The sequence below is a fragment of the Centroberyx affinis genome, unplaced genomic scaffold, assembly GCF_046629955.1.
Source record: "Centroberyx affinis isolate AG114_WGS23_722 - 3 ecotype Tasmania unplaced genomic scaffold, CSIRO-AGI_Caff_v1 ptg003167l_1, whole genome shotgun sequence".
Lineage (NCBI taxonomy): Eukaryota > Metazoa > Chordata > Actinopteri > Beryciformes > Berycidae > Centroberyx > Centroberyx affinis.
The window spans coordinates 8,593-32,054 of NW_027281220.1; the positions used below are offsets into that span (position 1 = coordinate 8,593).

A 23,462-nucleotide genomic window follows, 5' to 3' on the forward strand; every position below is an offset into this window, starting at 1 on the left:
GTTGACTGCACCAAGTGAGGTGGTGTATATTGAAAAGAGAAGGGGTCCAAGCACTGACCCTTGAGGTACCCCTGTGGACAAGCAGTGGGATTTAGACACTTCCCCTCTCCAAGACACTCTAAAGGATCTCCCCAAGCTCAGCTAGTGTGGAGAGGAGGATTTGTTGGTTAACTGTGTCAAAGGCAGCCAATAGGTCTAGCAACATTAGAACAGAGGACTGACCGACAGCTCTAGCTGATTGCAGTGTTTCCACTACAGACAAGAGCGCAGTCTCGGTAGAGCGTCCGCGTTTGAAGCCAGACTGATTAGGATCATACAGGTTGTTCTCAGAAAGGAATTCAGAGACTTGATTAAAGACTGTGCGCTCAAGTGTCTTGCAAAGGAAGGGGAGGAGTGAAACCGGCCTGTAATTTTCAACCTGAGATGGGTTGGGTTGAGTGAAGGTTTCTTCAGCAGCGGGGTCACCCGAGCTTCCTTAAGTGTGGGCGAAATAGCCTGCAGGAGGTCAGAGGGTATGGGGTCCAACGGACAGGTAGTGGGACGAGAGTCAAGCAGCGAGATGGAAAAAATGACAGGAGTGAGGTCCTGCTAGCTAGCAGCAGCATACTGAGTTGGTCAGGCTCAGAGAACTGATTACTGATGGTAGAAACCTTATCAGTAAAGAAGGATGCGAAGAGGTCAGCAGTGAGCAAAGTTGAGGGTGGAGATGGTGGAGGGTTGAGGAGTGAATTAAAAGCTGAAAATAATTTCCGAGTGTCTTTGGCGCTGCTGATTTTCTCCTGATGATAAGTGGTCTTGGCACTTTTGAGATGGGAGGAGAATACAGACAGGAGAGTTTGATAGTCACTGAGGTCAGCGGGATCTCTGGATTTGCGGCATTTTCTCTCAGCTGCTCTGAGCCCCGCCCGTTGCTCTCTGATGACACCGGTGAGCCATGGACTAGTGGGGGTTTTACGAGCAGGTTTGGATGAGAGTGGGCAGAGATTGTTTAGAGAGGCGGCTAGCGAGTGTGTCTGTTGCCTCATTGACATGGAGTGAGGAGAACTCATTATGAGGGGACATGGTAGCCGAGACCTCATTGGAGAGCTGAGCCGGTGTGAGGGACCGGAGTTTTCGTCTGAAGGAGACCATTTGCAGCGGAACGTGAGGATGTTCTGGTAAGGAAACCATGAATTGAATAAAGAAGTGGTCTGACAGATGTAAGGGGGTGACAGTCAGATTTGCCGTGGAGCAGTTTTGAGTCACAATCAGATCGAGTATATTGCCCACTTTGTGTGTGGGAGGGGTGGAGACCTGTTTGAGGTCAAATGAGGACAGAAGTGAAAGGAAGTCAGCCGCTTGGGGTTTGTCAAGATGGATATTCATGTCCCCCATGACAATCAGATTGTCAACAGACTATTTTATGTGGTTGTCAACAGACTATTTTATGTGGTGTTTATGTTTTAACAGAGGAGGAAGAAGAAACAAGAAGGAGAAGAAGCTCTCTCTTATGGACTCAGATCAGTTCCTGTCACTGTGTGAAAATGTCTAAAGTCCAGAAGCTGAGAGCGTTGGTGAAGCAGCAACTAACTGCGGCTGTTGAAGAGATATTTGGGCTGTTTGAAAGAACGATAGCAGAGTACGAGGAGGAAGCTTCTGGTTTAAAAGAGGAGAACGACCGACAACGAAAGCTGCTGGACGCTGTTTTAAATCCTGAAGTGCGCTTACACAGAGCAGGTTTGTGACATTTAAATGTTATTTTCACATTACTCATACACATTGTATGATATTTCTGTTGTGAGCAACTGCAAAGTTAGCATCATTGATCTCATTAACATTATGAAGTAATGGTAACAAGCTTAGGTCAAAATACAATCACGGGTTTAATAATAATTATAATAATACATTTTATTTATATAGCGCTTTCTCAATAACTCAAAGCAGTGTACAGCATAAAAACAGTATTAATAAACAGCATTAAAAACAGTTATGTATACTTAAAACTAACAATAGCATCATAAATGAAATGCTTCTCTAAAAAGGTGAGTCTTGAGAAGTGATTTAAAAGAATCAACATTGTCCGATGCTCTGACTGAGGCAGGGAGCTTGTTCCAGATGTGAGGGACAGCAGAAGAAAAGGCTCTGTCTCCCAGGGAGCGGAGCCTTGTGTCGGGGAGAGCTAGAGGATGGAAGAGAACGAGAAGGACAGTAGGGAGAGATGAGTTGTGATATGTAGTCCGGAGTGGAGTGGTGCAGGGCCTTGAAGGTGAGGAGCATCACTTTGTAGGTTATCCTGTAACATACAGGAAGCCAGTGGAGCTCTCTGAGGATTGGAGTGATGTGGTGCCGGGTGGAGGTGGATGTCAGGAGCTGCAGAATTTTGTACTTGTTGCAATTTGTTGAGCAGATGAGAAGGAATTCAAACTTTGAGTGATGAAGGCATGGATTAGACATTCTGCATCAGCAAATTTGAGTTACGGGCAGTTCAGTCAGGAACACCTTAGTCACAAGATAAAACCATTAATTGCAACTAATGGTAATACAGTTATGATTGGCGGATATGGCCCTGCTCTAGCAGCTCCCTGCTTACCCAGCAAGCATGCTGAAGGTATAGCAGGGGCGCCATGCAAATCCCCCCATGCAAGTAGACAGAGCAGAGCCAGAGCAGCAACACTCAGCAGTGTTGACACTTAAGAGCCACCGTGGCTCGATTGCATAGGTGGAGGCTGGGGAGGTGGAGGTAAAGCTTTACCAAGCAGCAGAGTGTGCAGCAGTTGTGAAGCAGGAATCAGTGTAGGAGGAGGCCATTTAAATAGACCGCCTTGTTATGAGAATGGATTATGATTGGTGTGCGTGGCGATCAGCTGGTAGATGACTAGCAACGCGTGACGTCCGTGCCCTGCCTGAACTAACACGATGCTTCATATCTGGCTACGTTTCGGAGGTGAATAAAGGCCAACTGTCTGGTTTTCTTTATGCAGGGTTCAAATGAAAGTGCAGGATGCAGGATGACTCTGAGGTTCTTTACTTGCAGGAAAGGTGTGATTGTCATATTATCAATAGAGAGGCAGAGGTTGTTGGCTGTATGTGTGTGTCTGTATGTGGACTTGGAGCCGATGAGGATTATTTCGGTTTTGTCGGAGTTTAGTTTCAAAAAGCTGCTCTGCATCCAGGATTTGATATGCTGCAGACAGTTGAGTGTTGCCATTGTAGCTGAAATGTCAGGTGTGGTATGGATGTATATTTGAGTATTGTCAGCATACAGGTGGTGGTAGGCCGTGGTTGTGCATAATTTGTCTTCCTTAATGTGTGTATGTCTGTATTTCAGTCTTACCTCCAGACGTCCAGCAGCTGTTGGTCAGTAAAGAAGAGGTTCCCCCTGAGCAGCAGGAGTGGAGCCCCAGTCTGGACCAGGAGGACCCAGAGCCCCCACACATTAAAGAGGAACAGGAGGAACTCTGGACCAGTCAGGAGGGAGAGCGGCTTCAAGGGCCGGAGAAGGCCGATATCACCGAGTTCCCGTTCACTCCTGTCCCTGTGAAGAGTGAAGATGATGAAGAGAAACCTCAGTCCTCACAGCTTCATCAAAGCCAAACTGAGGAGAACAGAGAGGCAGAGCCTCTAGCCAGCAGCTCAACTGAACAGATGAAAACAGAAGCTGATGGAGAGGACTGTGGAGTATCAGAACCAGCCAGGAACTTAGATCCAGCTAGTCATTTACAAGCAACTAGTGGTGGCAAGACTTCACGCTCTTCTGAACCTGAGACTGAAGACAGTGATGATTATGAGAAGGAGAGTAGGGAACCTCAGTCAGGTTTAGACTCACTGAAAAACAATGAAGTCCTTATAAGTCATAAGAGATCTTATACTGGGGAGAAACCATTTAGTTGCTCAGATTGTGGTAAAAGATTTGACCACAAGGGACGTCTTCAGAGACACATGAGAGTCCACACTGGGGAGAAACCATTTAGTTGCTCAGACTGTGGTAAAAGATTTGTCCGCAAGGGAAATCTGCAAGACCACATGAGAGTCCACACTGGGGAGAAACCATTTAGTTGCTCACACTGTGCTAAAAGTTTTGGTCATAAAGGAGACTTGAAGAGACACATGAGAGTCCACACAGGAGAGAAACCATTTAGTTGCTCAGTTTGTGGTAAAATATTCAGCCAGAGTGGAACATTAAGGTCACACATGAGAATTCATACAGGAGTGAAACCATTTAGTTGCTCAGACTGTGCTAAATGTTTTGGTGATAAAGGAGACTTGAAGAGACACATGAGAATTCATACAGGAGAAAAACCTTTCAGCTGTTCAGTTTGTACAAAAACATTCACCCACAGAGGAGAACTGGTTTTGCATATGAGAGTCCATACTGGGGAGAAACCCTACAGTTGTAGTGTTTGTGGGAGAAGTTTTCACAAGCGTTCACATGTCAACAAGCATAAGTGTTCTGGTGAGAGCAGCAGCAGGTGAAGCTGCAGAGCTGCTGGTTCAGCTGAATTGTTCAGCAGTAACAGTACAATAAACTGACATTCCCATGTCACTCTCAGTTTCAGGTCACTTAATATCAGGCTGTGCAATAATTCAATGTTATTTATTGTTTTTCAGCAGAATCATATTGTGATATGATTGTGCGAGTTATTGTGATACACAGTTCTATTCTAAATTCATGACAAAATGTAAATAATTAGTCTCTTAAAATCAGATCTGAAACTAAAATATAATGAATATTATTTGAAAATTACATTTTTTTTTTTATCTTACTTTGTACTACCACACATTTCAATGAGTGTGTGGCTGATTTTTCTGTATTGTTGTGATCTGTCGGTCTTCACAGCTGTCACTAAGACCGTCTGTCAGGTGTGCAGAAGCTTTCTTTATTCTCTTTTATATGTTTGATGTTGAAATGATTTTGATATTTTGTCGATTTCTATGGGCTTTTTGATTTGTCTTCATGACATTAAAAAGAGTAACAAGGTGTAAGATACTAGTTACATGCAATATACACTCACCGAACACTTTATTAGGAACACCTTACTAATACTGGGTAGGTATCAGCTTTCAGCTCAGTGTCAACCGGCTACCAAAGTGACATCCTCCTCCAGGTTGGACGTGTTGCTTTCTGAGATGCTTTTCTGCTCTCCACAGTTGTAAAGAGGTTATCTGAGTTACTGAAGCCTTTCTGTCAACAAGGCGTTTCCGTCCGCAGAACCACCGCTTACTGGATGTTTTTTGTTTTTCGCAACATTCTGTGTAAAGTCTACAGACTGTTGTGCGGGAAAATCCCAGGAGATCAGCAGTTTCAGAAATACTTAAAGCAGCCCGTCTGGCACCAACAGCCACGCCACGGTCAAAGTCACTGAGATCACATTTTTTCCCCGTTCTGATGCTTGATGTGAACGTTAACTGAAGCTGCTGACCTGTATCTGCATGATCTGATGCATTGCACTGCTGCCACATGATTGTCTGAATGGATAATTGCATGAAGAAGCAGGTGTACAGGTGTTCCTAATAAAGTGCTCTGTGATTGTACAGGTTGGTAGTGAATAGGACATGAACATTTTTGTTTCTTACATGGCGAGGAGCAAGTCATCATCCACGGCCTCTGGAAGGAATTTCGCTTTTGTGGCATTTGAATCATTTGCACCGCTAGAGACTCACATCATTAAGCTTTCCATTTATTAATGTGCTGTGGATGCTCTGGGTTCATATGAGGCACACTGCCTCCACATCCACACATAACGTGGCAACTGGTTCTAGCGTTTGATTGGGGGGGCAGTAACAGATGTTAGTTTGTCACCAACTGCAGTACTAGTGTTAATATGAGTGTTCTTCAGGACTGTAAGCTATAATGTGCACTGTTTGTTTTTATCTAAAGCCACAGTAATTAATACATAATTTCTTTAATTTTAAACCCACCCACACAGATCAGGCGATTCCTTTATGGTAATTCAGCCAATTGGTGCACATTACGTTAGCATAGGGATGTTTAGGACATCAGTCCATGATGAATATCAATTGAAACCAAAAAGGAATACAGAAAATAAACCATTTTTCAGAAGGTGACCACGGAGAGATGAGATCACTCTCAGCTATGGTCTGGACTATAGGCTTCTCCAGCCAAGCAAAGACGCCAATGGGTCAATATATACTGTATTAGTGTGAGTAAACAGGTTAAACACCAAATTGTACAGTAATGTGGAAATAATAATATCACACATGTCGGATCATAAATTAGACCTACTCGCGTGTGATCAATCAATAACGGCTCACAAGATATAGCTGTGCGTAATGATACAGTGGCTGCTGTGGTGCTGTTATGAAGCAGAGAACGAGTCTGATTTTTCTGGCCTATGATGATGGTTGGCTGTTATGTCCAAACCAGGTTAATGGGTGTGCATGCAATTAACATGGACAATGTCAGACTCGTTCTCTGCTTACTAACAGCCACTGTATCGTTTCACACATCCATTACGCAGCGCTATATACAGTGATCCCTATACAGTAGCTTGATTAATCACACATGAGTACGTCTAATTTATGATCCGATACGTGCATTTTATCAAGAATTTTGTTGTATTGTTTCTATTAATTCCAGAAAGGGCATGGGCTGGCGTTGAGATTTTAAATTTCAATGTCTCACTCTGGACATGCTATGGTCTCGTCCCTCCATGACTTTATCCAAACATTTGGGCTTTAAATGCCTGCGTTTAAAATGAGGATTGTATATACATTGTTTGCAATTTCCCCCCTGCAATATACAATTTATGTGTGCATAAAAGCACATTGCCAAAAGGATTTAATGGACAGAGCATAAATATTTGACATACCAAAAGACAAAAAAGATTTTATGTATGTCCTCTATGGACTGCCGTAGTTATGAAAGACTGTTTGTCTTTAAAGTGAAGTAGAATCTATTGGTAAATATACATTGCAAATAGACACAACAAATAACATAATAATGATATAAAAATACAGAAATAGATGTGACAATGTAGTGATTAGGTACAGTCTGGGTCTCCCCTTGCCATGTAGAAAAAGCTCTGACATGACTAAGGTAGAACGTTTTGGCCTTTTTGCTACACAACCTCACAGCCCAGACTTGTAAAGAACACATGTAATTGTTGCAACTTTATCATGAGCTCTCTGCTGTTGCCCATAATTCTCTTGTGAAATGGATCAGATCAAGGCAATCGAACACAGATTAGTATAGTTAGGCCTCAATCACAATGAATTCATTACAGTTTTTTTTTAATTAAACAGTTTCTTTGATTCCAGAGTTTGGAATCGAGATTGCAACGGGAGTCGACTCCAATTCTGTTTATTTGTAGAATCGGTTCTCAGAATCGAGAATCGACTCTGTTAGAGACAGTTTTGTTTTTGTTTTCAAGACCAATGATGCCACCTATGGGTGAAAGGTTGGTAAAAGAATATAGGAGCAGATAGCTTGTGGCGCCTCAGGCAGTTAATTGAATCAGGTGTGCAAGCAGTAGCTGGAAGACGGCGTAAAGACACTGTTCTCACCCGCAATACAAAAAGTACTAGAATATAAACAAAACAAGTGTGAAGAAAGGAGTAGTTAAAGAAAGAGGAATGTTTTATTTGAGTCTTGCTCCTTTGATTTCATTTGACTTTTAAAGGCCTGTTTTACTTTATGAATGTATTTGAGTTATACTTTGTTCAGAACAAGCCAAGCCAAGAAGAACACATCAAGACCAACAAACTGTGAGGTGGAGCTCCGGTACGAAAGTAATGCGCCGCAAAAGTAACACAAACCTTTTCTGGAAGCACACAGGAGCAGAAGTGACATGAGGAAGTCAGTGTGTGTGTTTCTCTGACAGTTATCCATATAGCAAAAATAATGGGAATCAGTGCTGCCTTTCCAAAGTTATTGAAGGAAAACTGATTTGTCATGCGTTAAGTTAAAATACAAAACTGGGAGTTTTTTTCGAATTATGTTTTATTCTTTCAAATATCAATATCCAACTTTATGTGGATTTCTTAACACTTTTACTGTCTCAATGTCAGAATTGTTTTCAAGAGACAGGCTACCACATTTAGCATGCTGTCCAGGCTGAATGGAGAGCAGACAACGGAGGGACAAAAGTAACAATGATATATTTTCATAGCTAAGCAGCAAGTTCAGCCTCTAAATACTTTGAGAGAAATGAGAAAATAGGATGCTTGTTGCCATTCATTCGTATCATGCATCAAAATATTGTGTTAACGCAACATTGGTAACTTGATGCAAAGACTATTTAGGCTATGTAGCCTAATATGATGGCTTGGTGAATTGGCACAAATATAAAACTGGGTCTGCAAGATTGGTTGTTAAAAGTAAACAGTATCAGATCACAAAACCATAATCATAAGACGCATCTTTCATGCTTTCTGACAGCTGTGCTACTTTTGTCCCACACAGGAGGTACGACAGTTACACAGCCCAAGTTAGGTTCTCCGTCTGTTTATGTCCAGATTATTTAACTCAGAAACATATGGAAAGTTGCATCTGAAAGGGGACATATGTATGTTGTTTGTTATATAATACGCCATTTATTACTCTCACCATACCGGAGTAAAATGGGAAAAAGTAAAAAGTGTTACTTTTGTACCGGAGCTCCCCTACCTGCTCGTTGAAACTTTACAGCGTATAGTGGCTATAGCTGTAGATAACAGAAGCTATGACAGACTCTTTTGGAGTCAACTCTCCATCCCTAAGAGCAGCACATAAACCAGTAACTTAAGGAAGAATATTCACTAGGGCATTATTATATTTTTAAATGTTGAAAAAACATGTTAAGTAGAGGGATAATTACCATGTGCAAAATAAAATAGTGGGTGTGACATGCAATCTCACATTTCCTAAAATCTTATTTGTCAGTCCAATAAAATATGAAATATAGGTTTCAAATTCAATTTCAAGTTCTATCCAATGGCATGCCGCACCTTGAGAGAGAGTTTCAACACACATGCAAAGAAAGAACTCATGGTTCATGGAATTAGAGATTTATTTTACCCACCAACCTGTAGGATTTGAGGCCTGGGTGGAGGCAGCAGCTGAGGCCGGAGGTGATGAGGGGGCCGGGGCAGAGACTCTGCTCTGCTGTTTCAGCAGCTACTGCTGCATCATCAAAGGTGAGTCTCCTCAACATTTGGCCATGATGACATAAATATTAGAGCTGTCTGATCAAATATAAGTGTGGATCCTATATAAACAGTGTATTTGTTTGCATTATGCAACTTAAATGCAAGTTTTGCTAATGGAAAAAAACTCTGTTAAGTTGTATTATCATTGGGAACATTCTGGGTTTGTTTGGTGTCACATGTTTCTATTTTCACTGACTTATCTTCATCTTCTGTCTGAATCATTCAAAACTCCTACAGGATGAAATAAGGTTGTTGCTGCCTGGTTTCAAACAAGGGGCCTTTCGCATGTGAGGAGAACGTGATAACCACCTGCATGCATGAGTGTGTGTGTGTGTGTGTGTGTGTATGTGTGTGTGTGTGTGTTCAAACTGTCTCCATGTATTCCACTGCCAACTGAACTTGTGGTTTTCAGTCTTTGTGTCTCATCTGATCTGACGTCTGTCTGAATAGGGTTGTGGAGCTCTGCTATACTCACTGTCTCAGTTTTCGTAGTGTAGTGGTTATCATCTTCATGAGCACATTGAATTAAACATGACAAGAATTCCATTTCAATATAAAATCAATTCTACATGACTGAATTAATTGTTAGCTACAAAGGTACAAATTGAGTTTCAAATTGAGTTTCTTGCAAGAGGCTTTAATCTATAATCAAGTAAAAGTTTATAATTCCCTTCACCCTTGTCAGAGTCCCCCCCCCCCCAACAGACACAACACAGCCTTTATGAGTGATTGTCACAAAATATTATTTCTCACGTTTGCTCTCACATGCCTCCACAACAACTGTGTGATGAAGACTATGGAGCGAGGGGGAACTGGAGCTGGTGAGCAGTACAGGAGTCTGGTTTCTATCTTACAACTTGTTACTCTTTTTAATGTCATGAAGTCAAGAGAAAAGCCCCTAGAAATTAGGGGTGGACGATATTGACTAAATTAATATCAAAATTATTTCAACATCAACATATAAAAGAGAATAGAGACAGCTTCTGCACACCTGACAGAAGGTCTTAGTGACGACTGTGTAGGAGAAGGCCGACAGATCACAATAGAGAAAAATCAACCACACACTGAACGTCACTTCAAAAAATGTATTCATAAGGAGGCAACGTTTCAGTCAAGGAGCTTCATCAGGCATCGACACCTGATGGTGTTTTTCAGTAGCAATATATAACAATATTGATGTTCATCTCATTGAAATGTGTGGTAATATAAAGTAAGATTAAAAACATATGTAATTGTCAAATAATCAAATAATCATTTATTTGTTTCAGATCTCATTTTGAGAGACTTTAATTATTTGTGTTTTATCATTAATTTAGAATAGAACTGTGTATCACAATAACTTACACAATCATATCACAATATGATTCTGCTGAAAAACAATAAATAACATTGAATTATTGCACAGCCTGATATTAAGTGACCTGAAACTGAGTGACATGGGAATGTCAGTTTATTGTACTGTTACTGCTGAACAATTCAGCTGAACCAGCAGCTCTGCAGCTTCACCTGCTGCTGCTCTCACCAGAACACTTATGCTTGTTGACATGTGAACGCTTGCGAAAACTTCTCCCACAAACACTACAACTGTAGGGTTTCTCCCCAGTATGGACTCTCATATGCAAAACCAGTTCTCCTCTGTGGGTGAATGTTTTTGTACAAACTGAACAGCTGAAAGGTTTTTCTCCTGTATGAATTCTCATGTGTGACCTTAATGTTCCACTCTGGCTGAATATTTTACCACAAATTGAGCAACTAAATGGTTTCTCTCCTGCGTGGACTCTCACATGTCTCTTCAAGTCTCCTTCATGACCAAAACATTTAGCACAGTGTGAGCAACTAAATGGTTTCTCCCCAGTGTGGACTCTTATGTGTGTCTGCAGACGTCCCTTGCGGTCAAATCTTTTACCACAATCTGAGCAACTAAATGGTTTCTCCCCAGTATAAGATCTCTTATGACTTATAAGGACTTCATTGTTTTTCAGTGAGTCTAAACCTGACTGAGGTTCCCTACTCTCCTTCTCATAATCATCACTGTCTTCAGTCTCAGGTTCAGAAGAGTGTGAAGTCTTGCCACCACTAGTTGCTTGTAAATGTCTAGCTGGATCTAAGTTCCTGGCTGGTTCTGATACTCCACAGTCCTCTCCATCAGCTTCTGTTTTCATCTGTTCAGTTGAGCTGCTGGCTAGAGGCTCTGCCTCTCTGTTCTCCTCAGTTTGGCTTTGATGAAGCTGTGAGGACTGAGGTTTCTCTTCATCATCTTCACTCTTCACAGGGACAGGAGTGAACGGGAACTCGGTGATATCGGCCTTCTCCGGCCCTTGAAGCCGCTCTCCCTCCTGACTGGTCCAGAGTTCCTCCTGTTCCTCTTTAATGCGTGGGGGCTCTGGGTCCTCCTGGTCCAGACTGGGGCTCCACTCCTGCTGCTCAGGGGGAACCTCTTCTTTACTGACCAACAGCTGCTGGACGTCTGGAGGTAAGACTGAAATACAGACATACACACATTAAGGAAGACAAATTATGCACAACCACGGCTTAAACTACCACCTGTATGCTGACAATACTCAAATATACATCCATACCACACCTGACATTTCAGCTACAATGGCAACACTCAACCGTCTGCAGCATATCAAATCCTGGATGCAGAGCAGCTTTTTGAAACTAAACTCTGACAAAACCAAAATAATCCTCATCGGCTCCAAGTCCACATACAGACACACACATACAGCCCGCAACCTCTGCCTCTCTATTGATAATATGACAATCACACCTTTCCTGCAAGTAAAGAACCTCAGAGTCATCCTGCACTTTCATTTGAACCCCGCATACAGAAAACCAGACAGTTGGCCTTTATTCACCTCCGAAACATAGCCAGATCCGCCCGTAACTCAAATTTGCTGATGCAGAATGTCTAATCCATGCCTTCATCACTCAAAGTTTGGATTCCTTCCCATCTGCTCAACAAATTGCAACAAGTACACAATTCTGCAGCTCCTGACATCCACCTCCACCCGGCACCACATCACTCCAATCCTCAGAGAGCTCCACTGGCTTCCTGTATGTTACAGGATAACCTACAAAGTGATGCTCCTCACCTTCAAGGCCCTGCACCACTCCACTCCGGACTACATATCACAACTCATCTCTCCCTACTGTCCTTCTCGTTCTCTTCCATCCTCTAGCTCTCCCCGACACAAGGCTCCGCTCCCTGGGAGACAGAGCCTTTTCTTCTGCCGTCCCTCACATCTGGAACAAGCTCCCTGCCTCAGTCAGAGCATCGGACAATGTTGATTCTTTTAAATCACTTCTCAAGACTCACCTTTTTAGAGAAGCATTTCATTTATGATGCTATTGTTAGTTTTAAGTATACATAACTGTTTTTAATGCTGATTATTAATGCTGTTTTTATGCTGTACACTGCTTTGAGTTATTGAGAAAGCGCTATATAAATAAAATGTATTATTATAATTATTTTTAAACCTGTGCTGAGCTGTTGAAAGACTGGACTAAGCAAGTGATATGGCCACCGATTCACTTTACTATATCCTTTTAGGGGTCTTTATTTTATTTCTCATTTCTGGACTTGCTACAGGTAAGAGACATGACTATAATGTTTAAACGGACTAAAGACTTTGGGCACATATTCCCTTATTTTGCCCTTAGTTGAATGTGAACAGTAAATTGAGTCGTGCGTTGTTTGGATTACATGTCTTTCTTTTCATCTCGGCCTATTATTGAGGTCCTTGATCGGACTCGGGGGCATTAATATTTAAGATATGTAGCCTTTCTTTTCATTTGGTCTTAAAACATTATCAGAGTTCGGTCGGCCTATTCTAACTCTGTCTGCTTTTCAATTCCTGTTGCAATGTGTTTCTAGTTAACTGTTACATATGGCGTATGTTCTGGACCGTCAGGAGGCGAAATCCACTGCATAGTAAACCGGTTGTGTGTGATCCAATCCTGCAACACGTCTTGTTCTGTTATGGCGAGCTTAGGAAACAATTTACTGATTGGTTTCGAGTTAAGTTATTGTCAAAATTTATGTTTGTGTTTTTGGGGGAAAGTGTTGATTATTGCTGTGCACTGGGAGGCTTTTCATGTTTTTTTATCCGATGATAATATCCTCTGGATGCTACCGGGATGCTCACTTCATTTCTACTCGTCATTAATATTTTCTCTACTTTAGATGTGATCGATGGTTAATCCAAATATATCCCAGAGAGGAACAGACGGGTCTTCTATTAGGCTGGTGAGTTGGAACGTCCGTGGACTAGGGGGCCCAGTAAAGCGGTCCAGAGTGTTTTCACACCTTAAAGGTCTTAACACAGACATTGCTTTCCTTCAAGAGACCCATATGCATATGAGTGATCATAACAGAATGCGTAAACCTTGGATTGGGCAAATATTTCATTCAGCTCTTAATAGCAAATCCAGGGGCGCTGCTATTTTGATAGCAAACGTATCCAGTTCTCCCCTACACAGATTATATCTGACCCCGGCGGGCGCTATGTCATAGTAAGTGGCACTTTATATCAGACTTCAGTTGTATTGGTTAGTGTTTATGCCCCTAACTGGGACAACCCAAATTTTATGACCTCCCTTTTTTCCAATATCCCAAATCTGGATACCCATCGTCTTATTTTAGGGGGAGACCTGAATTTAGTGATAGACCCCAAGCTTGACCGCTGGCACCCTAAAGCACTCACACTCTCTGCCATGTCGGAGACACTGTCATCCCTCACGAGTCAGTTAGGTTGCATAGATCCCTGGGGCTTTCTCCACCCGGTCACTATTTTTCTAAGGTACACCAAGCTTATTCTCGTATTGATTATTTTTTTGTAGACAGGGCTCTTCTACCAGCTGTGAAATCTACTGAATATTCTGCTATTGTTATTTCCGATCACGCCCCACACATCTTGGATGTAGTGCTCTCGCCTAATACTAAGAGACATTGGAGGTTCAATATAGGGCTACTAGCTAATGAGGAGTTTTGTGATTTTATCTCAAAAAGAATTAGTGTCTTCCTTGAGATTAACAGGATTGAGTCAACTTCACCCTCTTTGTTATGGGAAACTTTAAAAACTGTAATACGGGGAGAGATGATCTCGTATAGCACACATTTGGCCAGCAAAACTAAACAAAAACAGCAAGAGCTGATTGATGCAATTCTCAGCACAGATAGAGACTATTCCACCTCTCCCAATCCAGACCTGTATACCAAAAGGGTTAAACTACAGTTTGAATTTGACTTGCTCTCCACGGGCAAAGCAGAATACCTTTTGAGACGGACGGCCAGCCGCCTCTTAGCACTTCAACTTAAACATCAGTCAGCCTCTCGCCTCATTATTAAACCTGTGATTGTATTTTAACCTACGCTTGTTACCATTACTTCATAATGTTAATGAGATCAATGATGCTAACTTTGCAGTTGCTCACAACAGAAATATCATACAATGTGTATGAGTAATGTGAAAATAACATTCACATGTCACAAACCTGCTCTGTGTAGGCGCACTTCAGGATTTAAAACAGCGTCCAGCAGCTTTCGTTGTCGGTCGTTCTCCTCTTTTAAACCAGAAGCTTCCTCCTCGTACTCTGCTATCGTTCTTTCAAACAGCCCAAATATCTCTTCAGCAGCCGCAGTTAGTCGCTGCTTCACCAACGCACCCAGCTTCTGGACTTTAGACATTTTCACACAGTGACAGGAACTGATCTGAGTCCATAAGAGAGAGCTTCTTCTCCTTCTTCTTGTTCTTCTTCCTCTCAGAACTAAACTGAGCCTCAGCTACAGTTTGTATATTCGTCTTCTTGTCGTTAGCCTCTGAAACGTAGAAGTGCAATTGTGATGGAAATTCTGGTAATAAAGGCAAATTTGAACAACTCTCTTGGTTATTCTTTATTCAGCTTCTCTGCACAGGGAAGGATCAGTTACAGAGCATACAAGATCTCGTGCAGACTGATACCAGACAAAGGGTGAGGTTCCCTTTAAATAGCATAAGTCTGTTTCTGTTCTGTCTCAGCAATAGCAGAAGTCTGAGTGTGATAGCAGAAGTTGCCCTTTCGGCTGGGGTCATGTCCCGGCCACTGAGACTGGTTTAGTAAGATAAAACAACTTAGGAAAGTACAGATCATAATTATAAGCACATATTGGGGTGTTTCTCCCCTTTGTCAGTTATAAAGGGCTCCAGACTAACTTTTTCAACTGGTGGCGCAATCACAAAATTTGGTGGCGCAACATTTTTCCGTGGCATCGCACATTTAAGATATTATTTTGCTACGAACTGCAGTGGTCTATATGTGTAGATTTGTTATTTCAAAGTACATAAAAAGGCTTTGAAAGCAGAAATAAGGTGCAACACTTTATTTCATAATAAAGTTATATTTTTTCTTTCAAACCAAAGATGCATAACAAGTCAATGTGCAAACAGTATACTATATTTTCCTTAGAAGCCTCCCTTGAAAGAAATCCCCCTGAGCACCACAAGGTTCCTCAGTAGAGCTGGTATCATTAGGATTTTACTGATTCTGGTGCCATTTTCTTATCGATCTGATTCTTTATCGATTCTCTTATCAATTCCTACTGTATACATTTTCAAGCGTAAAAGACTACACGCAGATTTATTTAACTTTGTTTTATTACTCAAGATAGACATGGCTGTGTAGAGTTACTCCAGTCTCAGAATGACTTTTCAAAACAGCTACGGCTCATGATTTGGTATAATGCCTTACTTTAGAGAGCAAAATACAAGAGCAAGTGAAAAAATGCAAGTAATTGGTGGTCAGCATCACAGAACAAAAACGTACCTGTTATTACAATATTTCTGATGGCACTTGAAGGCAGCATCTGCTTGCTATTGTAGTGACGCTCGAGGTGCAAAACAAGTGCGGCAAATCTGGAGATAATGACGCCAATATTACACTTTTGGACCCACCGTGCAATAATTTGCCTTCAGAAGACTTGGATTGAGCTGTTTGGAGAAATTGTACGGCCGTTTCATTTGCCGTTTTTGGAACTCTAAACAAACGGTATGCAGCAACTTGTGTTTTTTGAAGGCTACGAGCTGCGCTAGCTAACTTCTGTGTGTTATATATGAACTTAACTTAACCGGTGTTTCGACTGACATGAAGGTGAGCACGTACGTGAGGCGCCTTGGGTCTGAACGAGTCTGGGTTACTATAGTAACGGGTCAAATCGCAACTACCGTAGCGTGTGTTTCCAGCGAGCACATTCCAAACGGTTATATTTTTTGGTGGCAGTGGCAAGAAAAATGGTCACAGTCTGGAGCCCGATTATACATATTATCATTATTATTATTACTCATTATTAGCCTATACAATAACACAATCTGGACGATATCAAACAATCGCTTTAGCTAAGTTGAGTCCCTGTCTGTTTATTACCAGCTAGCTAGCTATGCTAACTTCTAAACGCTTTTTAGGGAGACGAATCTGAGGAAAAAATGTAAAAAAGCCATTCAGATAGAGTTCTCCACACACACACACACACACACACACACACACACACACACACACACACACACAGTCTTCTGCTGGTTAATTCATGTTGTATGTGATATGTACTTGTTAAAAGTTAGGACTCACGAAAGCTTGTTTAAGTCAGATGCCATACTGTCCGTTGCCGTTGGTTCTGAACATGTCCGTTGGTCTGTCTGGAGAGCCGTGCACCTCGCGGGAGCGCGCACACCGCCCAATTTCTCAATTTCCAACCCAACCAGGTGCGTTTCTGGGCACTGTACAGGGAGATCAAGCATATAGAGACAGAGTCTAGATAGTAATAACTACTTGCAAACTCAAGTAAACCTTGGTGTTGCTGTGACACCAAACAAACCCAGAATATTCCCAATGATAATACAATTTAACAGATTTTTTTCCACCAGCAAAACTTGCATTGAAGTTGCATAACGCAAACCAATCTTCATACACTGTTTACATAGGACTCCATTTGATCAGAGAGCTTTAATATGTATGTCATGGCCAAATGTTTTGAGGCGACTCCCCTTTGATCCAGTGTAGTTCAATCCCATGGCATAAATCAGTACGTGCAGCAGAATAATAATGACTACAAGCAATACTATGTCTACACTGAGGCAACAGCATGTTCATTGACTTGGACTGTGTGGTCTAGATGTGTGGCTTTAGTCAGAAGGTTATGGTTAGGGTAGAGAGACATTGAAACACTGTCAGTAACACTATTTGTATTTGGGGGGGGGGGGGCAGGTAATTAAATGCTAGTAAAATGTAATAACCAAAGTAACCAGGAATGTAATGAAAGAAACTGGGAAAGAAATGTATCTGCAGTAAAAGAAGAGGTGAAGAAATACTGAGATACTAATTATAAATCGAGGGTTAATATTGTGAAAACTTTCATTCTGTCCAAACTTCTATTTTTTGACAACATTTGTCCTCCAACGCAAAAGACAATAATTGAATGAAACAAGCTTTGTGTTAATTTGATCTAGGGCACTACTAGGGAAGTTACTAAAAGGGAGCTACTGTATAAAAGTAAAGAAAAGGGCGGATTAGGTGCCGTTGAGCTTGGTAGCCGGTTGAATATTGTCTTTGTTAAAAATGTGGCAGCTGGCATTGCCAGAAAAACTTCTTGGGTTGGAGATCTCACTATGGCAGAAGAGAAGAGGGAAAGCCGGATTTGGGCCATACTACAAACTGATTTTTGGTGATGTTGTAGCGGCATAGATGCATTTACAGGTTGATTGGTGTGGCCTTAAGAGCAAAGTATCATTTTTAACAAAATAAATTATGTTAAATATGAAGATTTAATGAAATATAAAAATGTATCTGGCAGTGAGGGTTAAACGTCTAATAATAAATAGTAAAGCCATCTCTGACAGCATGCGCTACACAAGGTGGCTGATCTCTGCAGGTAGGCTGCCTGTCAGGGCCGCTGTGTCATGGAGCTGTTATGTTCCAACCAAAGACTGTCTGATGATTTACTGACGAAACAACAACTTCTCTTAATAGACTGCTACAGATCTCAGGAGTTTTGGACAATAATGAAAGGCCTACGTCTTATGTTTGAACTCGATTACAAATCTGTGATGTATGGTCTTTTAGAGAAAAATATGTCAAAAAGTAAAAGAGATTTGTTTCAGTTGATTATTTGCATTATATGCGTTAAGTTATGGAAGACAAGATGCGCCATGGTGCATGCAACAAAGGTCCCAGGCTGGATTCTGTTGTTACTCATCATTGTTGAGTGTCAGCAGGTGAACTTCAGTACAATGGACAGCGCCCGCTGCGCTGTAGGCCGACTCCCTAACTGAATTTGCCTGAAGGGAGTAGTGTCTGACACGTATGGCACTTTACTATGTCCTATTCTAATGCAAATGATTCCCGAAGACATCGCCTTATCATTTAGTCGCCAAAGAGATGAAGGTGACACACTGAATGTTAAACAACTCATGCAATTCTTACAGAAGGAAGTGGAGAGTCGAGAAAGGACTGTTAATAAAATTCTGATCATAAATCAAGAGAACGTATGGAGAAGACAGTTGAGTCAAAAATGATGCATAACAATTGTATGATGGGGAAAAAAAAACTATAAATCATAAGAACTTTGTGCCAGGTGAGATTCGATCTCTCTCTCTCGTGAGCAGGCCATATCCACACATGTAAATTAAGAAACAGAAAGCCTGAATTTTGTGTGTTCTTGAAGGAAATGTGTCTTTACATTGATTTAGTTTCTCTCTCTCTCTCATAACAAAAAGGCCATTAGAACTTTTAAGATTTGTCATATAAGGTCTTTGTGCAATTTGTGCAAATCTGTGTATTTTGTTACTGTCATAACGTGATTGATTGTAATGATAACCAAAGCAAATGAAGTTTGATAGAGAGTAGAGCTACAGTATCTGTACTGCAGACGATAATGAGGGAAGGACATGGAGAAACCATCTGTAAACAACGTCACTCAGTGATATTTGTCATTCCTACATGTAGAGGAGTATTGGGGAAATTCTGCTTGTTATTGTCTGTGCTGTCAATACACTGGAGATTAAATTTTGCACCAGTACTGCATGAAGGAAACTATTCTTGAATCTTATCCAGACTGATGGTGGCACAATAGAATATTGTCTGTTTGTTCTTGTTTATGGACATAAATGTGTAAACAAGCCTACACTGAACAGCCCACAGTAAAATGTGTGTTTTTCCCCTTTCGTGTTACCCCTCCCCCAAATCTAGTCCATCTTCTTCTGTGTTTTGATTACAGATTACAGGAGACATTACATTACAGCAGCAGCTTCCAGGAGACGAGAGGCCAGCACCATGCGGTTCATCTGAGGATGTTTGGTGGGGAAAGGAAAGGAAACCTGGGGCAGCATCTGGAGCAGCAGGGCTGATGGCTATGCTGCATTTATCCTTGGGAAGGTCTGTGTCCAGGCAGCAGGATGCAGCAGGATGCAGCAGGATGCGGCAGGATGCGGCAGGATGCGGCAGGATGCGGCAGGATGCGGCAGGATGCGGCAGGATGCAGCAGGATGCGGCAGGATGCAGCAGGATGCGGCAGGATGCAGCAGGATGCGGCAGGATGCAGCAGGATGCGGCAGGATGCAGCAGGATGCAGCCGTACCTGCTGAAACACCAGAGCCACCAGAGCAGAGTCCCTGCCCCGGCCCCCTCCTCACCTCCAACCTGCAGAGGTTACTTTAGGTCATGAATGCTCTACAGAATAAACACAGCCAATTGTTGTTATTGAGTCTATATCTGCAATAACTGCACTTATGGCTGTGTTTACTAACGTTACCGCTCGTTGCTTCGGGAGACGCCATTACTGTTCATCAACTATGACCCAGTCTCTGATTGGCCCGGTTACGTCATCAACTACAAAGCAGTCCCTGATTGGCCCGGTTACATTGTAATTTCAGGAAATCGATGTGGGCGGCTGGAAGTCCAGACTGATCCGTGGAGCGAAACAGAATGTGAAGTCACGTGATCAGGACAGTCTTACCAGGGTAAGTATGTGTGTGTTCAAACCTGTTTACATGCACAGCATTACTCACCTAATAAATAGTCACATTTAAGTTAATCACAAACGTGTCTGTTCACTGCAGAAAGAAAGAAAAAAAGACAGAAAGAAAGAAAGCCCAGGTTTTCTGTCTCTGTGTCTCATCTGACCTGATCCTGTCTGTCTCTCCCTTACACTTAACGGAACCGTTTCCGTAGTGTAGTGTAGAGCCATAGTTCAGTGCCTAATAAATGTATTTTTTTCAAGATAAAACTGCACATTTTAGAGTGGCCTTTTATTGTGACCAGCCCAAGGCACACCTGTGCAATAATCATGCTGTTTAATCAGCATCTTGATATGCCACACCTGTCAGGTGGATGGATTATCTTGGCAAAGGAGAAGTGCTCACTAACACGGATTTAAATAAATTTGTGAACAAAATTTGAGAGAAATAAGCCTTTTGTGTGCATAGAAAAAGTCTTAGATCTTTTATTTCAACTCATGAAAAATGGGAGCAAAAACAAAAGTGTTGCGTTTATATTTTTGTTCAGTATATATCCAACTTTGAAAATGACCATATACAAACTAATGAAGGCATTTCTTTGCATGCCTGTTTTCTAACTTTGCTTCAGATGGGCAGGGTATTGCCATTAGACTGTCCAAGCAGGTAGCCAACTCCAACAAGAGACTGAGTCCGTCAATAAAAGAATACAACAGCATTCAGTGGCCACAGCAGATGAGCATCTTCCCTGCAACAATCGATTTTCAGGAAGCATGTGATCCCTCTTGGCCTGTCTACTTTTGCTTTAGTGAGACTGTAAGTATACCTAACCCTATTAACCACATGGCAATCACTCTAGTAACCACCTGCCAACTACTAACCCCCTGTCAACTATCAAAAATTGGTTGCTGGGTGAAACCCACTGCCTAGGATGGCATCTGCTTTCCACGAAGTGATGAAGTGCAGAAGAAAACAGCATGGAGCAATGTTCAGGTTTCAAAGCGCTTTGATTTACTGAAGATTTTTTAAGTGAACAGGCAACAGTTCCATACAACAAGAATAATCCAGACAATTGAGAAAAATACACAAGAAGAGAATGGACAAACCAAGATGTTAGGGGTTCCCCTACCCCAAGCGGATGCCTGAAAAGGTGAGGGATTGATGCCTTACATAAGACACAAGGAGCTGAGGAAAAGCTCTTGATATATACAGTAGACACCGTTGGGCTAGCTTCCCTATAAACCAACTTACGGCAAGTCACTGAGGTGAGAGGTTTTGCAGCAAGAACCAAAGCAGCTGAATTGTTGTCACTCATGCCACCACTAGGTGGAGCTCTTTTACAAGTTGCTGCTATCTTTTGAAGTAGGTCAAATGTTTCGACATCTGTGCACAGTTAGTTATAGTTGAGTTAATCTATTTCTGCTGATGACGGCTAGCTGTTTTCAAGTTAGCGAACGTTAGTTTACATTAGTTTATACCATTTAAAGGTCCCATATTGTGTCAAACGGGATTTCCCTTGCCTCTTTGATTATAAAGGAGTTGGATATGTGCTATCTAAACATCGCGAAAGTATCAAAACACACCGTAGCTAAATCCACACAATCCAGATTAGAAAAACAAGCCTCTAAACGAGCCGTTTGGTCTTCCGTAACTTTGTGGCATCACAAAGGTTCACTCATTATCATTTTTGTTAGAAATAATAGACTAACAAAGTGTTTTTTTTCAAAGCAGTTGAAACGGTGAGCCAATCCGAACAGAGGGGTCATTAATATTAATGAGCCTTAAAGACACAACAACAGAAACAGCCTGTTCTTGGTAAGGCTCAGAGAGATGCTGGAAAAAACGTGTAAAAATGGATTGAGAGTGTTTTTGGTTCATGACACCACACACACAGCTTTTAATGGACCTCAAGACATAAAATAAAACACTGGAGGGCGCACATTACAGTACTGCGTCAGCAAGGATAGGCTACGTAGACAGGAAGTGTTCAAGTCAGAGAGCGCCTTTCGGTAGGGGCTGTCCCTAGTCTCGTTGTTTGGCGTGAGCCTGCGACAAGATGTAAGTAGATATTTTAACTGTACCTGAATACTGTTTTAATCTGGGATGGGAGGCACAATAATAATGTGGTGTACTTCATGTTTTGTCGTGGTAGTGGGCGCATTGGCTACAGGTGGGGAGACACCAGCAGTGGGACGGAAGGCAGTGTTGCAGTTGCACTGGTATGCTAATGTCATGTCCGTTTGGTTGGGTTGAAATGTTGGGGACTGTTAGAACCACTGAATGTATTTTTGTATGTGTTGCTGGTAGGGTGCTGAGGTCCTCACTGGATAATGTTGGGTCCTGAGGGTTTCACGACTGAAGACAATTAACGTGGTATGTTAAGTGCTTTGAGATTCTCTATTGTACACATGATATTTAAATAGGAGGGAGGCTATTAGTAATGCTGTGTTTTGTTTTGTTTTGTTTTGTTTTGTTTTGTTTTGTTTTCCGGTGTGTGTGTGTGTGTGTAGGAGGTCTATGCCACTGTTTTTAAGGTAGTAAATTAAATATAAGACTGTTTGTAAAAGCTGATTTGCCAATTACAGATTGAGGAGAATTACCCTCATCAAGTGTAAAAATAAACAACGTCCAACTGAGAAAAGCTGGTATTTTTATGCCTTCCTTGCTGGGGAAGAAATATTGGGCAAGTGTTACATTATTGTTATGGAAACAGTCAGGCTCCTACGAAGCCTGAAACTCAGCCTCTCCTTCATCGTGATTGGTTGGCTGAGAAAAAAAAAGTGGTGCACGTCACCTGGTGCTTTTCTGAAAAGTTTAACTTTTTCCCCAACTGGCAGTTGGGGAAAAAAACGTTATGTGTGAATGCAGCTTTAAAGGATATGGCTGGTGTTTTTAAATGCATTTCTTATCATCAACAAATCCTATAAAATTAACAAAATCAACAATGCATTTGCTCTACTCCCATTACTTTCTGATTTCCCACGTTCCCTTTTTAGCCTTCAAACCGGAAGTCGCAATTTAGAAACAGGTTGATGTTCAAAGGAACTCTGGGAAAAACTGCACAACAGGATCGAGAAAGGGGGTGAGAGAGAGAAAGAGAGAGGTCAGGACATGACATTTACCTCATGTATTGGAGGTGAGCATCACCTTTCTTTTATTTTCAGCGACATGAGCAGAACATTAACACACAGTCAAAGTTCGATGTGAATTACACTCTGATACACACAAGCACACACAACTGCACAAGTGCTGTTGCATGAAATGATCTGATATAAAGTTTTGATGTATTTCCTCATTGAAATTCCATAGAAATAGGAGTTTGAGTTACACAAAACACTTGAGCTGAGAGAAAGC

General features: G+C 41.7%; 1 protein-coding gene across 1 annotated transcript; it reads left to right on the forward strand.

Moving 5' to 3' along the window:
* The first annotated feature begins 1,523 nt into the window (after positions 1–1,523).
* LOC139659943 (oocyte zinc finger protein XlCOF6.1-like) lies at positions 1,524–4,452 on the forward strand. Its single transcript, XM_071537966.1, has 3 exons — positions 1,524–1,716; positions 3,308–3,516; positions 3,745–4,452. Exons 1-3 carry the CDS (start codon positions 1,524–1,526, stop codon positions 4,450–4,452), a joined length of 1,110 nt encoding a protein of 369 aa, XP_071394067.1.
* The last annotated feature ends 19,010 nt before the right edge of the window (positions 4,453–23,462 follow it).